This window comes from Corythoichthys intestinalis, chromosome 15, assembly GCF_030265065.1.
Source record: "Corythoichthys intestinalis isolate RoL2023-P3 chromosome 15, ASM3026506v1, whole genome shotgun sequence".
Taxonomy (NCBI): domain Eukaryota; kingdom Metazoa; phylum Chordata; class Actinopteri; order Syngnathiformes; family Syngnathidae; genus Corythoichthys; species Corythoichthys intestinalis.
In genome coordinates, this window is record NC_080409.1 from 37,570,884 (window position 1) to 37,588,111 (window position 17,228).

General features: G+C 40.0%; 1 protein-coding gene across 3 annotated transcripts in view; it reads left to right on the forward strand.

The window, feature by feature from the left end:
* sptb (spectrin, beta, erythrocytic) overlaps positions 1 to 17,228 on the forward strand; it is a 114,375-nt gene that overhangs the window by 86,973 nt on the left and 10,174 nt on the right. For all 3 annotated transcript variants that reach the window (XM_057859090.1, XM_057859091.1, XM_057859089.1), the window contains 9 exons: positions 57 to 187; positions 262 to 466; positions 3,297 to 3,520; positions 3,591 to 3,741; positions 8,086 to 8,330; positions 8,401 to 8,539; positions 8,617 to 8,701; positions 16,767 to 16,963; positions 17,038 to 17,120. In XM_057859090.1, coding sequence (XP_057715073.1) covers positions 57 to 187; positions 262 to 466; positions 3,297 to 3,520; positions 3,591 to 3,741; positions 8,086 to 8,330; positions 8,401 to 8,539; positions 8,617 to 8,701; positions 16,767 to 16,963; positions 17,038 to 17,120 — 1,460 coding nt within the window. The remainder of the gene's footprint in view (positions 1 to 56; positions 188 to 261; positions 467 to 3,296; positions 3,521 to 3,590; positions 3,742 to 8,085; positions 8,331 to 8,400; positions 8,540 to 8,616; positions 8,702 to 16,766; positions 16,964 to 17,037; positions 17,121 to 17,228) is intronic.

Genomic DNA, 17,228 nt, shown 5'->3' on the forward strand with positions numbered 1-17,228 from the left:
CTTCCACAAATGAAGAAAAGGAGAAAAAAAATACTTTTGTGTTTATGTTGGCGCAGGACGAGCAGGGCGCCATGCTGAGCCTGAAGCGTCACAACATCGTCAAGCAGGCCGTGGACGACTACGCTGACTCCATCCGGAATCTGTCCGAGCGCGCTCGAGACATGTTGGCGGCTGACCATCCTGACAGGTCTGACTCCTCTGTGAACATTCATCTTAAACCTTTCAAATTGGATTCTGAGTCTTTGAAAATGGTCCCTGCAGTGAGAATATCATGCGGCGCCAGGCCCAGACGGATAAGCAATACGCCGGCCTGAGCGATCTGGCTGAGGACCGCCGCAGGAAGCTGGACCACATGTACCACCACTTCCTGCTCGTACGCGAAGTGGACGAGCTGGAGCACTGGATCTCCGAGCGCGACGTGGCCGCGTCCTCACAGGAGGTGGGCCAGGACCTGGACCACGTCACGGTATGATCGCCTTTAAAATTTCTTACAAATAATAATGAAATGGGCTACATACTAAGCCAAAATATACTGTTTAAAAACCTATTTAAAATGGTGAGAAATATATCTATGTCAGAGTACGATTTTTTTTTTATGAAATTATTTTTTTTAATGAAATTAGGAAAGAAAAAGTGCAACGTACAAAGCAGCCAACTTGACTAGTTTACTGTCATTGATGGTTATAGCAAAAGAATGGCAGGCCATAATATAAAAATATTGCTGAAGTGTGCATATGCCCATACGGAAATTGAGGGGAGGCAGGCAGGGCAGCCCCCCGAGTGGCCAAAAAATGTCATTGCATGTATTTGACTTTCCGATATATGAATTTAAAATAAAAACTTTGTCTATTAAGGTTGTATAGCAATAAAACAACAAAAATGAATGAAATGAACAAGAATTCCACAAAGTATTTCATAATGGCTCAAAATTATTTTTCGAACAGACCATGTAACTAGCACATTAGAGACCCTAACCCTACTAAAGGAGTATATATCTAGTTTAGGGCTGTCAAACGATTAAAATTTTTAATCGAGTTAATCACAGCTTAAAAATTAATTAATCGTAATTAAGCCCAATTAAGAGCTGAAACGAATACTCGAGCAACTCGAGTAACTCGAGTTTAAAAACTGATCCGAGTAAATTTATTCACCTCGAGGAATCGTTTAATTTTGCCAGCTCTAAGCATCACGTTTTGCCCGGACTACTTTTAATGCGGGACAACGCGCTGACGTCACGTGCGTAGAGGAAGAAGCGATAAATTTTTAAAAAAAAACTTACCGCAGCTGACAGCCGCTACAAACTACGCTGACGTTGCTAAAAACTACGCCCGCATGATGCTAGTGTGGTAGCAGGTAGAGTCCGATGCGTCTCATAGATATCGCATGCATTTAGGACTAGATGCGAAATGACAGACTCGGCCGCGTCTGGGCAGTGTTAGTAAACAGCCGCCATCTTTAAGCAGTAGACTTCTCATGGCTAATAAATATAACGTTACTGTCACTCGCTCACGTAACGTTAGCCCTTCGGAGTTCTAGGTTTCTATTGATTATGACCACTGTCGATGCGTGGCTAACGTGTCTTACATACAGGCTTTATTTAATCTGTAAAAACACAGCGCTGTAGAGTGATGAGGGTGTAAAATTAAAACATAATAAAGCTAACTGTCAGTTTTAGCTCAGTAGTCATTGCTGAATAAAACACCAAGTAGCACCGGTCCCTAATGTGCTCCAATACAGCAGGTATCATACATTTATTTTGAACACTGCAAAAACTCAAAATCCTATCAGTACTTACAGTTTAGACTAACTTAAAATTTAACTAGAACTTCAAAATAGCTTGACACAAATGGAAATTAATTTCTAGTCACATCTTAGATGCAATTGTTGGCTGTTTTCAACAATGTACATCGAAAATAAAGACATTGATTGACTGAAAATGGTTCAATATTGGATTAAATGTCTTTTTTCTCATGTATATTTATAATTGCTCTTTACCTAATTTTTTATTTTTTATTTGATTACCCGGTTAATCGATAGACTTTTCAGTCGATTACTCGATTACTAAAAAATTCGATAGCTGCAGCCCTAATCGCAATTCAAACAATCTCTAAAATATGCTATATTTTTCTGTAAATTATTGTTGGAATGGAAAGATAAGACACAAGACGGACATAAGCATTCAACATACTGTACATAAGTACTGTATTTGTTTATTATAACAATAAATCCACAAGATGGCATGAACATTATTAACATTCTTTCTGTTAAAGGGATCCACGGATAGAAAGACTTGTAGTTCTTAAAAGATAAATTTGAGTACAAGTTCTCGTAATTTTATATTAAAAACCCTCTTAATGTTTTCGTTATAATAAATTTTGTAAAATGTTCAATCCAAAAATAAACTAATAGCTCGCCATTGTTGACGTCGCCGAGCGGGACGTCACATCAGGCTCCCTGCCGTTCTTCCACAGTGTCTTTAACTACCGAAGGTAGTGATTGAAATACACCACAAGTTGTCAATGGCGAGTTTTAAATTAGAGATCTAGCAAGGCAAAGTCTGAGTAAGTTTTATGTGTATTTTGCATAGCTATTTTGATTTGGAATGCCAGTTCTCTTTGCATTGAGCAATTTTCTTTTTGTGAACATTATTTTTTTGACAGATAGGAATATTATTTTTGCTGTGCTTTCATGATGGGAAGCTAGGCAACCATAACTGTCAGTGGTGGCTGCAAATGGTAGACAGTGTGTTCTGCGTTGTGTTCAATTAGTCGTGTTAAGAAAAAGAACATCTCCTGCTCCGCCCAAATGCATTATGGGAAGTTGGGCAACCACGACTGTCAGCAGTGGCTGCAAATGGTAAACAATATGTTCTGCGTTGTCTTTAATTAAGCGTGATAAGAAAAAGATCTATTGCTCCGCCCAAATGCAGGATGGGAAGTAGGGCAACCATAACTGTTAGTAGTGGCCGCTAATGCTAAGCCATTAAAAGGCGTGGTCCAATGAACGCCTGTATCCACTGCATTTCTCTGCCTTTTGCTCTCAATGTCCTCCTACAGCTTCATTGTAAGGTGATTGAGGCAACGCATGAACGGGTCATTCCGTGCATGCGTTAATTGCGTCAAATATTTTAACGTGATTAATTTAAAAAATTAATTACCGTCCATTAACGTGATACATTTGACAGTCCTAATCTAGTTAATTTTATTGCTGCCACTGTGTCATCACATGTTTTGCCCCCCACAAAAGTCAAACTCCATCTATGCATGTGCGTGACTTTGTCATCCCTGTCATGGCAGCTTCTGAGGGACAAGTTCCGCGAGTTTGCTCGCGACACGGGTGCTCAGGGTCAAGAGCGCGTGGACGCCCTCAACCGCACCATCGACGAACTGATCCAGGCGGGCCACAGCGAGTCCGTGGCCATGGCTGAGTGGAAGGACGCCATCAATGAGATCTGGGCCGACCTCTTGGAGCTCATCGATACGCGAGCACAATTGCTCAATGCCTCCTACGAACTGCTGAAGTAAGAAGGACAAATTAGAAAAACCTGCAGCAAAAGACGTTCTGCTTCTTCTTCCTAATTTGGCGTTCAGGTACTTTGAGGACAGCAAGGAACTCGTGGTCCAGATCCACGAAAAGCAGAAGGAGCTTCCCCAAGACGTGGGCGAGGACTTCAGCAAAGCTGAGTCCTTCCACAGGATGCACGCCGCCTTTGAACGAGACATAACCTCGTTGGGAAAACAGGTGATGACAACATTCCATACCTTTATATGCCGCCCCCTGGTGGATTGACATTTTCACTGCCATGTCCCCAATTGTTGGAAAAGTACTGTAGTACTAAATCCATTCAGAGGATGACATAAATCGCATTATCTACACTTCTATATTTGAACATGATATCTGGAGAGGAATTTAATAATTTAATTTAAAAATGTTTCACCCGTCATTATAATATTAGTTTTAGGAAAAAAAATTTAATCCACCCATACTACGTCTGAAATTTAATTGAATTTAGAAATCAAAATATATTACAAATTATAAATGCGTTTACTGTATACAGTCACTCACAGCAGGGGGTGCTGAGGATATTTTTTAGTTTTTCAGTTCAAATTTGTCATGCTTGCGCATTTTTTCCATACAAGGCATGCACAATGGCAGTACACACGCTTGCTCGATAGTTTACGTACTACTAGGCTACTTCAAAGACAGCGTTCTATTTCACTTACAGTGTGTGTTGGAGTTTTTGTATTGGAAATAAAAGTGCCCATGTATTATAAAACAAATCCCCACAGCTAGATGGTGCAAATGACACATGAGTGCATTTGTAAACTAAAAGGTCCAATAAGCCTCGGTTTAACACCCTCTTTTCACAACACTAAAAATAAATTGCACACGAATAACCAACAGCACATATATATTTAATTCCAAACGTTAAATACGCTATGGTTTCAATGTGTTTTATTTATTTTTTTAAACAAAAATGATCAACCAAAGCCTTTTTCTCCCCAACACCAGGGGGTGCTGCAGTACCCTCAACACAGCACTTCCCGCCCACTGAATGTATCGATAGATCTATCCAGACCCTCTTAAAATGATTGCATTTCAATTGATCAAATGTTGCTTTTTCACAAAAATGATTAAAATTGTGAGTAAATGTCTCAAATTCAACAAAAAGAAATCCTGATAAATAGGAATAGGTGACCATTTGAAGAAAGCGTCAGATTAAATGAACAAATACTGAACGACCACAATTTAAGTGTTTTTAAATGTATTTATTTTTTCTAAATGTGTAGATAATATAGTATACAGTGATCCCTCGCTACTTCGGGTTTCAAACTTCGTGCCCCCAGTCCATCGCTTATATTTTTTCCCAACTAAAAATAAAAAACAAAAAAATACAGATGAGCTGTCCCGCCCTCTCCCTGCTTTTTGTTAGTCAGGCAGTGCACGTGCACTTGAGTTGCTCATTAAAATTAACGATGATTTACAGATGAATGTGTTTGATCTTGCCAGAGTCACGAACTTCAAAAGAGCTGCATGCGTCAACCGTCGTTTAACTTATTGAACAGCTGCTGTGGCAACTCACTCTGTGCGAGTAGCTCGAGCGGATTTGATTAAACTCACTCAATGAAGCATTAAATAAAAGCCTAGCATTTTTCTACTACTGTATTCTTGTTAAAAAATAATTCTGTAGGACAATAACATATTTAAAACATATCATATCATATTTAGGTCATGACTAGGCCACGTACCCCAAATGTACCCAAGTGACCTGAAAAATATCAGGCCACGCCCCCCCAAATTTTCCCAAATGACCTGATATGACTAGTCCATGCCCCCCAAATGTTCCGAATTGACCTGATATGACTAGGCCACGCCCTCCATGCGTCCCCAAATGACCTGATATGTTCAGGCCACTCCCACAAATGTTAAAGCATTATGACCAGGCCACGCCTCCAATTGTCACTAAATGACCTGACATGACCAGGCCACACCCCCTAACTGTTCCCAAATGAACAGGAAGTGACCTGATATTGTCCCCGAAATGTCCCCAAACCAACCTGGGCAGGGCTAAGATCTGTATAGCCACACAGCAAAGACCCAGAGTAATTTCTCCAGAAATTAGTTTCTAGTTACATTTGAAGTGCTTAAAAACATTTATTAAAATATATACATATATACACACATATATGTATATATATATATATATATATATATATATATATATATATATATATATTAGGGCTGTCAAACGATTAAAATTTTTAATCGAGTTAATTACAGCTTAAAAATTAATTTATCGTAATTAATCGCAATTAATCGCAATTCAAACCATCTATAAAATATGCCATATTTTTCTGTAAATTATATATATATTCTGTAAAATAAATTGTTGGAATGGTAAGATAAGACACAAGATGGATATATACATTCAACATACGGTACATAAGGACTGTAGTGGGCATTTCACTCTACTGTCATTTAAAACTGTCTATGCTGTCCTCACTCCGAAGCGTCTACTTTTTCCAAAGCTAGACAGCTAGTGAACGGCGCCTTAATAATTAGACTTCTTCCTTTTTCATCTGATTTATTAATAAAATGGCCTCAAACCATTGTCCTCTTTAGACCGTCGTAAAACTACAAAAAAAAAGTACACAGGCATTGCATTAGCAACAACGTTAGCTTAGCACGCTATACAGGTTCACTAAACATAAACAAAAAGCGTCTCATACAAAAAATATAACATTTCGCTTACTAACATAAAATGTACATTCTTTACAACAACCATACTTACGGACAAATCTTGTCCAAGGATCATACAAGCACAACATTATCAGCCCGAGACGTCGTGCAGCCATATTGAACTGGACTGAAAACAATAAACCATGTCGCAAAGCGACCACAAGAGTTTGCTGTTGGACAGCACAAAAAGCCTTGCTGCAAAACTTACCAAAAGGCAGAATACTTTCTGAGCGGGACATGTGCGTTAATTGCGTCAAATATTTTAACGTGATTAATTTAAAAAATTAATTACCGCACGTTAACGCGATAATTTTGACAGCCCTAATATATATGGCGGAAAACACTCAGGTGACTTGAAGTTCCGCTCTGAGACCCCCAATTAGGCCACATTTCAAAATTGTCCTATATGAACATGTGATACATCATTGGAAAGCTTAAAATCTCAATTTTCGGGGGGGGGGGGGGGGGGGGGGGGGGGGTGTTAAGCAGGAGGGCATTTGAAAAAAAAAAAAATTAAACAACAAAACCGTAATTGGAGGTGCGAGCATGAGGGTGCATAAAGACGCCATTTTAACGAGATATTATCGCGTACTTACCTCTTTTCGATCCAAAAACTCCATGAGGAATGTTTCACCGAGTGTCAAGACATAGCTGTGAATGGCCAGAACCGTTTTTTGGGGGGATTTTATGGGTGGCAGAAATCGTAGACGTCAAGGAGTAGTCGTGATTTTATTTTTCATTATTTACCCTTTTAAACATTTGTTTTTTTTCTTTGTCTGGATCGATTATTTATCATCTAAAATATTGGGGGAAATGCAACAGTAACAGAAAAAATACAATTAAGAGATAGTTATGTGACTTTTTTTTTCATTGTGACGTAATTTGTCTAAAAGTTTAAAATATGTGAGTGAATAATTTTTTAAAGTAATTTTTTTTAACTAAATATGACACATCAACTAATGATTCTAAACTGAATAGATATCATTACCTCTTTTTATGGCGGGTTTGAAAAAAGCGGTTGCGCGACGTCTGTAAATACGGGTCTCCAGGGTAAAACGGACAAATTCAAAATAGTTCGGCGGCTAAATGCGCCATCAATCTGCTATGGCAGCATATAGACATATTGTTCTATCAAACGCAACAGTTCTTTTGGCTTAAAATACAGCAGTCAATTTTAAAGAGGTATGGAAGAGCAGAAACTGCTTTTTCAGCCTTGTCTGTGTTTTCCACCATATGTGAAGCGATTGATGATATCACACACAGAGATGATTATTAACAATTAAATGTGAGAATTAAAAAAAAAAACAGCAAGCGTGTGTGCTGCACACCTGTCTCTCAGACATTAAATATCAGGACCCATCACTGTCCATCTCTAAAACTACTTTAAAAAAAAAAAAAAAAAAAATCAGTTTTATTCCCTGACAATTAACCCTGTGTTAGACTCAACCCTTTTAATGTTTTATGGTTTGTTATTTTATGTTGTTTGTTTGCTTTTGACATTAGCACTGATGTTATATGTTTCTTTTTTAAAATAATGACAAATGTCTTTATATAAATCATCCATCACTGACACAATAGAAAAACCAACCCAGCAAGGTGGGTTGGTTTTCTGCCATATACCGGTACATTTTTTAAAAATATACTTTGGGGGAAAAAAATGAAAAAGCATGTCTTATATGCATCTCTTTCCAATGCTAAATCTGAATAAATACATTGATTGGGGTTGCTACTTCGCGGTTTTTCACTTAACGCGACGGGTTCTGGTCCCCATTAACCGCGAAAAACAAGGGATCACTGTATATGAAAACTTGCTAAAGAATAAAGTATTGAATTTTTTACTTGAAGGTGGAGCAGCTGCAGGAGACTGCGACAAAGCTCCGTGCTCAGTACGCGGGCGAGCGAGCTGATGCCATCCAGGCACAGGAGCGCGATGCGCTGGAGGCCTGGAAGGCGCTGCTCGATGCTTGCGAAGGGCGCCGCAAGCGACTCCTGGACACAGCTCAAAAGTTCCGCTTCTTCGCCATGGTGCGCGACCTCACCATCTGGATGGAGAGCATCGTTCAGCAGATTGACACCCAGGAGAAGCCACGGTCGGTATTACTCCCAACACACGTATCGTCCTTTATTGCCTAGCCTTTTCTCATAGCGTTTGTACAATAGTGACGTGTCATCGGTGGAGCTCCTCCAGAAGTACCACCAGGGTATCCGCTCTGAAATCGAGGCGCGGACGGTCAAGGTCACAGAGTGCACTGATTTGGGTGCCGCCCTGTTGGCGCAAAACCACCGAGATTCCGCCGAGGTAGGACGGGGGTCTTTTTCATCCCCGGATTTCCTGTTTCACTCGCACATTTTTGAAACGTCGACGTTGTCTTTAAGATCCAAGAGAAGATGACACAGCTGGCGGAGAAATACCAGGGGATGATGACCAAGTGGGACGACCGCTGGGACTGGCTACGACTATGTGAGCACGTTTTTTTTTTTCATTAATATCAGCAACACATGAAACAAGGTTATAAATATTGGATGTCTCGTCAGCTGGGATGAAACTTGATCAATTTCAAAATAAATTGATGTTAATATTAAGTACTGCATTAACTGAATTCTCAAATCACAAATAATGTGAGCTGTTCCAGCCAAGCCAAAGCAGACACTTCTTGAAGTTTTAAAGGGAACCTCGGACTTAAAGACTTGTACGCTCAAATAAGCCACAATTGTTCTCTTGTAGAGCTGGGAATCTTTGGGCACCTAACGATTCGATTACAATTACGATTCAGAGGCTCCGATTCGATTATAAAATGATTATTGACGCACCCCCCTCCTTTTTTATTTTTATTTAATTATTATCATTATTTTTTTTAAAATTGTTTTGTACATTAGTTCCAAAATTGTTCAAAAATACTCTCAGGCTAAACCAAACTACTATTTCAGTATCAAGTTAACATATAACGCTAAACAAATATACAAAAATAACAGTAAATAAAAAAGTCCCCATTCTGTATCAGCAGCTTTAAACCACTTTCAATTAATTTAATGTTGTGAACCAACCGTTGAAGTTGTTAAAATTGCTCCTGTTATTCCATAATTTCTCTTTTGTCTACTTTCAACATGTGAAAGTTTTAAAACTATTTTAAAGATAGATTCAAGTCAATATTTTACCGATTTAGGAGTATTTTAGATAAAAAGTTCATTAGGTTCGCTTGGAAGGTTCGCTACAACAGCCTTGCAGGGAAGTGTACTGCTTTAAGATGGCGGCCGTTACTAACGCCCGCATCTAGCTTTTTGTAGATGTGCTGCTAACGATACCGAATCTATAATGCATTTAGTCCTATATAAATGATATCTACCGTAACATAATGTGGCTGTACTTTGTAGCAGCTTTTCGGCAGCAGTCAGGTATGTTGTTGTTTTTTTTTTTTTTTATCTCGTGGCATGAGTTGAGCTAGAGCTGTGAGTAGAGCATTGGCGTTACCCGAGGGGCCGGGTAATGAGAAGCATGATGTTTAGCTACTCTCGCTCCGTCCCTAATTGCGTACCGAAGACCGCGCGGTGCGCTGAGTGTGTTGTACTTCTGCTTTACTTGGCATATTTCAATAATCGGAATTTGGATGTTTGTGAGTCGTTCTCGAATCTTCCACGGCCGAATCGCGAATAATCTAAGAATCGGAAATTTTGCACACCTCTTGCACATCTCTTGTACTAAAATATGTTATTAGAAACACATCAAATTTGCCATTGAGTTAGAGTGCGTACGACAGGCAAAATTACTCTATAATAGTCAAAACTGTCGACTTCACATTTACTGTTGCACCTCCCGAACAATATTTTATGCCACCATAGTTAGTCGGGCTCTTGTCATTTCCCTGCACTTCGGAGAATGTAAACAAACCAAGAGGCGTGACAGCTAGCTGACATGCTAACCCGAACCGAGTGATGTTTCAAAGTCTTCGAAGTGAAACATCACACATAACTAGCCCGGATCATTTCCATGGCGGCGGGGTTGTCGATTGTCTTCGCCGATCGGCAACCCGCCCGGTGGCGAGCAAGTTAGAGCTCGTCGTTCCCCTGCTGAGGGTAGAGGGCTCGTTTGCAGTGAAGCAGCTGGACAATGACCGGCGGACAAACCGGCTGACGTCGGAGGAGCGCGTAGTTGCCAGATGGTCAACACGAATATGGCAAAATAATGCTTTGCTACATGGTGAAAACGTAAACAGAGAGAGAGTCGTAGGAGAGCGGCTGCAGTTGTTGAGCTGCTAACATGGCAGAATATGTCAGGAGAGCTTTTCTACATGCCGATCCATGATCAAACGTAAGTAAGTAGTCCTTTATTTAAAGAAAGTTTGTAGTGTTTACTTTGTAATTGCAGTATTCATGGCCATTTTTAACACAAAGTTGCAATTTATGATCGGGTGGAAAATTTGACAGAACACCGGGCACACGAAGAGGGCAATAAGCCGAGTATAGTGCTCTCCCGGCGGGGGGATGTGCGACAAGGCGCCGGTTGTCAGCCGAGTGGACAAGGAGCATGTCAGCCACAAAATGCAAGCCACCTCAGTATTAAAACATGTGCCATGATCCCAGTATTTAACATAATACAAAACACGATGTTTACTCACTTCTTCGTAAATCCAATGGTCCCACAGTTGTCGCACACTTGTTTTGGCCAAACTCGGGTGAACGGGAACTTTCTGAAACCCAAAAAGGCTCACACACCTCTCCCTGGTGCAGCCACAAAAGCCTGCAGCCGTTTGGCTGGCGTGATGCGAAAAATAAACGAATCCGCAAAATCAGCTGAATCTGCAGTCCATCTGCATGCTATAAAGCAATGCTGTATTGTGAGATGCTGACCCGGGTGACGTCACACTTGCATTCGTCCTAAACCCGAGACTGGAGCCGGAAGTAACTCATTTTCATGGCGTGGGATTCTAAAATTGAATATATAAAACGATTGCTTCCACACACATCCAAGCGATCCATTTCATTCAGGAGCATAAAACACCATGCATGAAATATGAAATAAACATGCTTTTTGGTGTCATAAGCACTTTAAAACTATAATAATTAGTACATGTTTTGACCAACGGAGGGCGCCATGTTTTAAGCGCGCAATGGACGCCCAGGGTGATGACGTAGATTGTCACTGTCGCTCGACGAATACTACGGGTTTACTGCAATTCCGTCTACGAGGCAAGACGTCTAACACATGCGCTCATCGGTTAAAAGGGGCGCGTACTTGTATTTGTGTTTTTATTGAGTCTTTTATTACCTTTTCATTGCCTCAAAATACTTTTGCATGTGTTTCCCTCTCGTAATTTTAAGCATTGTTTTCGCGTGATAGCTTTAAAGCAGATTGTTGATCTGTTGACCACATTGGAGTGTTGTTAATTTTACTTTAAAAAAGTAATTAATTACAGTTACAAATTACTTCTCCCAAAAAGTAATTGCGTTAGTAACTCAGTTACCTGAATGTAAGAGTAATTAGTTACTTGGAAAAGTAACTAGTGGTAATTTTTTTATTCTCAAAAAAAAAAAAAAAAAACAGGTCACGCAATGTGAAGTTTAAAGGCTTTGGGGGACAATTGGCCCTAGCCCAGTTCTTTACCCTCCACTTAACTAGACACAAGGGTATTGCGATAACTAGATAGTAACCTTTGCTATGTGTGGAAGTCATTTAAAGTTGTGAATCAACCGTTAAAGTTGTTCAAATTGCTCCCGTTATTTCATTAGTTCCCTTCTGTCTACTTTAAACATGTGTAAGTTTTAAAACTGTTTCATCATTTAAAGATTTAAGTTAAGATTTTGCCGATTTAGGAGCATTTTAGATTAAAAAAAAAAAAAAAGTTACTTAGGTTCGCTATGAAGGATCTCTACATCAGAACCTTCCTGAGAGGTCTACTGCTTTAAGATGGCGGCTGTTTACTAACGCATGTAGTCCTTAAAACATGTTGCCAATGCAGCCGTGTCTGTCAATTGCATCTAGTTCTATAATATGATATCTACCGTGTCATGTGGGCGTAGTTTGTCGGCTATGGCTACAGTCAGGTATTATTGGAGCCACCTAGCATCGCGGTTGCAACGGCGTTTTCCCCACTCCTGCTCTGCTCTCTCGTCTCCGTAAGTCCGTTTCTCTCAAACTTTTTTTATTCAACCAATTTAGTAAGCATAGTAAAACGCACGCCTTTCCCGCCTCAGTAACGGTAACGGCGTTGCCAAGATAAGGAAAGAAATTAATTAGATTACTCATTACTGAAAAAAACAACACTGCACATTAGTCACGAACTGTAGCATATTTAAACTACCCTTACTTGATATTACGTTTACGTATTTTCTTAAGGCATCTTTAGAATTTTCTATCTATATCCATCTAAACCAGTGGTGTCCAAACTATTCCACATAGGGCCACAGTGGGTGCTGGATTTCATTCCTACAAAACAAGACGACATCTTTTCACCAATCTGGTGTCTCACAAGTGTAATCAGTTGATTGCAGTCAGGTGCTGCTTGTTTTAGCACAAATTTCATTGGTTAAACTGTCTGTGCTCGATTGGGAGGAACAAAAAACCAGGACCCCACAGCTGCACACAGCAGCGTAAACATTGGATGTCACCGCCCTGCGACGTCAACAACTATGGCGAACTACTAGTTGAACTAATTTGACATATTTTATAAAACCAAAAACATCAAGAGGGTTTTCAATATCAAGTTATTTCAACTAATAATAATGTTTACAGTGTATCACAAAAGTGAGTACACCCCTCGCATTTCTGCAGATATTTACATCTTTTCATGGGACAACACTGACAAAATGACACTTTCTCACAATGAAAAGTAGTCTGTGTGCAGCTTATATAATAGAGTTAATTCATTTTACCCTTAAAATAACTCAAAATATAGCCATTAATATCCAAACCCCTGGCAACAAAAGTGAGAACACCCCTTAGTAAGTACGTAAATGTCCAAATTGAGTACTGCTTGTCATTTTCCCTCCAAAATGTCACGTGACTCGTTACAGGAGTGCTGTCACCATTGCTGCAGAGATTGAAGAGGTGGGGGGTCAGCGTGTTAGTGCTCAGTCCATACGCCGCACTCTACATCAAATTGGTGTGCATGGCTGTCACCACAGGAGGAAGCGTCTTCTGAAGACGATACACAAGAAAGCAAACAGTTTGCTGAAGACATGTCAACAAAGCACATGGATTACTGGAACCATGTTCAATGGTCTGATGAGACAAGCTTGCTTTCATGTGTACCGTCATATATAAATGCATAGAGGAAATTAAACCCCGAAAAGTGACCTGCATGGTACCCCCAGTCAAAGAGGCGTGCGATCAGTTTTTTTTTTTTTTTTTTTCAAGACAGCCTGTCAAAACTGTTGCCACTACCAGGATCGCCACTTTTATGCACAAGCAGTCTGGCTGCAGATCAAAGGTTGCGCTAGACTTTTTCGTTGTCTGTCATTTTGACTGACAGTGTCATAAAAAATCCGGTCATAATCTATTTTTACCCGTCACCTACATTTTTAAAAATGATAATAATGACATATTCAATAATATTTAGTTTTCATTCATTTTTAATTAATATTCTGTCCGAACAAGCTTAACAAGAGGCTAACAGACAGCGGAGTGCACCAATCAGCGACGGGCAGACGTGCCGTTAGCAAAGCGACGAGGGCAGGACGAGGGACTTGCGCGCGGAAGTAAACATACGAGGAGAACGGCGTTTATTCAACATGGCTAGCGCGAGACAGACTGTTGTCAATGTCTCGTGTCGATGTGTTTTAGCTCATTTAAAACTGAATTTACCGCGGATTGAAACATATTCTCGGCTCTCCCGTTGGCCATCCGTGTTGTTCTAGAGACGACTTTCGGCGCGCAAGAGTGACGTTGCTCGTGAAGAACACGTCACGCAAATAAACAAATCTGATTTGTCGATTGATTTTGTACCTACTCGAGAGGCTGTGTCCCAGACTTGTCTCTCAGTGTTTGAAAAATACAGGGAGAACAGTCTGGCCGTGCTAGGCAAACACTCAGTTGCCTTGACATTTTTCCGAGTGAGGCCAGCGACATAATGCATCAAGAGAGACAATAGCTAATTAATATGCTCACTCGCCGCCACCCTGTGGTCTGGGGTGTGAATTGCAACCTGTCAAAATGACGGATGGACTTCAGTTTTTTCTGTCACCGTTTTAAAAAACCGGTCAACGACGGAAAATATTCGGTTAACGCGACCCCTGCTGCAGATTCCAGAAAATATACCCAGTGCCATGCTTCTATTTGTTATTTTCCAAGTGGTGGGAGCGCAACTGAGCATCGATTGTAACATCCCAAGTAATGATGTAAGGCTTACGTTGATTTATAAAGAAAAGTCGAGCGTGCTCTCTCTTCCACTCTCGCTCCTGCATGATGCGTTCGATTGCGATCACGGGAAAAAAAAGTGATCATAAAGTAATGACAGTCTAGAAGGTGTAGTAATTTCGAAATTTGCCGTGGGCGAGGAACGAGTTTCCGGTTCAAAGGTAAACAGCGCGGGCGATGACGTAACACACGAGGCTTCTCCTTTTTACGCATGCGTAGTTTGCGCAAATGCAGGCGTACCGTGCAGAAGCAGGGGGGCCCTTAAACGCACCTTAAACGAAGTGTGGACAGGTATAAAAATAGTCGGCAAAATACCCTGGAGAAAATTATCTGTCCTAGTGTAGACGTAGCCTTACACACAATGAGTTGCCACAACAACTGTTTAACAAGATAAACGATGATTGACGAATGGAGCGCTTTGAAGTTCGCCTCTCAGGCAAGATCAAACCCAAACATCTGTCAATCATCAACTTTGATAAGCAACTCAGTGCACGTTCTGAGGAGCAAAGAGCAGGGAGAGCGAGAGTGAGACTAGCGATCGGCTCAGGGCAGCTTATCTGTACTAGTATGTTTATATTTTTGTTAAGTGAAAATAATTTCCGAAGTTTGAAGCACGAAGTAGCGACGGATCACTGTATACATACATACATCAAAGTTTTTTTCTTTAAATTATACTTTGGGAAAAAAAAGCGAAAAAAACATGTCTCATATTTCTCCAATGCTAAATCCAGGCATGAAAATCACTCACCTTTCGGCGAAATTTGCCGTTTTGAAGTCAAAAAGGGAGACCTACGTGAATTGTGTCGATCTGAGGAGAACATTTTGGGGGGGGCGTCGTAAATCCATCTAACTAACTAACGACATGTTTTATTGAAGTTGCTAAGCCTGTCGCGATATGCAATGAATCCATTTATCGCAAGGTAAATAAAAATGAGGGCGGTAATTTTCACAGCTGCGTTTCATCACCGCGTGCGTGCATACATTTGTGCGTGCGTGTAGATGATATATGAGACTCCAGTTGTTGTGTCCAGATGTTTATTGGTCAACAACACGCCGTAGAATTACAGGTCACACATACAAAATAAGGAAACACATCTACATTAAACACTGTAAACGTTAGCATTGCTACACTGAGACTAATGGGAAAAAAAGACAGCTTACTTTAGCCTGCTATAAAATATTGGCAGTCTTTTCCAAAACGCAAACTTGCTGTTAAAAGGTGACACTTCAAACATGAAAAATCGCTGGTTAACAGCATTTGCAAACGAAAAAAATGGAAAAAAAACAAACAAAATCTATTAGTGACACCACAAGCAATGACGAAAAGTGCTTTTTGCGGAGTGTAAAGTTGTTAGTGGCTTAGCGAACGTGCTTCCGGCGAACATTGCAAAATAAAAGCACGTCACGTTTGTCATATAAATAACGTTTTCTGGAGTTAATCCCACATACTCCAGAATTAATATGTAAATACTATAATACAGAATTCAGATTTTACACTGAGAATAACTTTAAAATGACACCCTTTTTAAAAAATATGATTGGCAATTAATATTGTAATTATTATAATACTATTATATATAGTGGTATACTATTTTTTTTTTTTTATATGAATTGTTTTGAATAATGTTGGAAAGGCGAAGTCAGTGTTCTGAATCTATTTACATTCCATTTGCACTAGTAAATGTTATCAGGCTATCAGCATTTGACCTCAGTGTTGATGTGTGATTAATTATTGTTATTTAAATGTTTATTTGTACTTTAATAAAGAATTTAAGTGTGCCAAAATGTTTTTGTGAATTAATAAGCATCAACAAAAATTTAATTGCTAGATTAGTAAAAAAAAAAAATAAATAAATAAATAAATAAAAATATTAGTCGACTAATTGTAAAAATAGTTGGCTGACTAATCGGGAGAAAACTAGTTGTTTGGGATAGCCCTACCGGAACACATTTCCTCCACACCCTTCTCACCTTTTTAACCCCTGACCCATTTTCATACCTGTAAATCTGAATAAATACATTGTATACACAAAAAAAGAAAAACATCATACATGTTTTCCCATCTCAGTCTCATTAAACTTACTAAGCACACTCACATCTTTAAAATGGGAAAGTTTCTGATGTGAGAGTTTATTCATTAATCCAACATGAACGAGCAATGTGTGTGTGTGTGTAGTGTTGGAAGTGTGCCAATTTGCGCGCGACGCATCAGTGGCGGAGGCCTGGCTGGTCGCTCAGGAGCCCTACGTGAACAGCAAGGACTTGGGCCAGTCGGTGGACGACGTGGAGAAGCTGCTCAAGCGGCACGAAGCCTTCGAGAAATCCACGGCAGCCTGGGAGGAACGCTTCTCGGCATTGGAACGTCTCACCACCGTAAGGATGGACGTGCCACCATGCGGGAGGTGTTCAAATGGCAAAATGAGCCAATGTTATTTTGTTTTGCTCAGTTGGAGTTGTTGGAGTTGAGGAAGCGGCAGATAGAGATTGAACAGTTTGTGCAAGAACAGCAGCGCTACGATCAAGAGAGCAGGTATGAACTGACAAACACAATCAGTGGTGGAATGTAACGGAGTAAAAGTACTTTGTTCGTGTACCTAAGTACATTTTTGGTGTATCTATACTTAAGTACAAATATGAA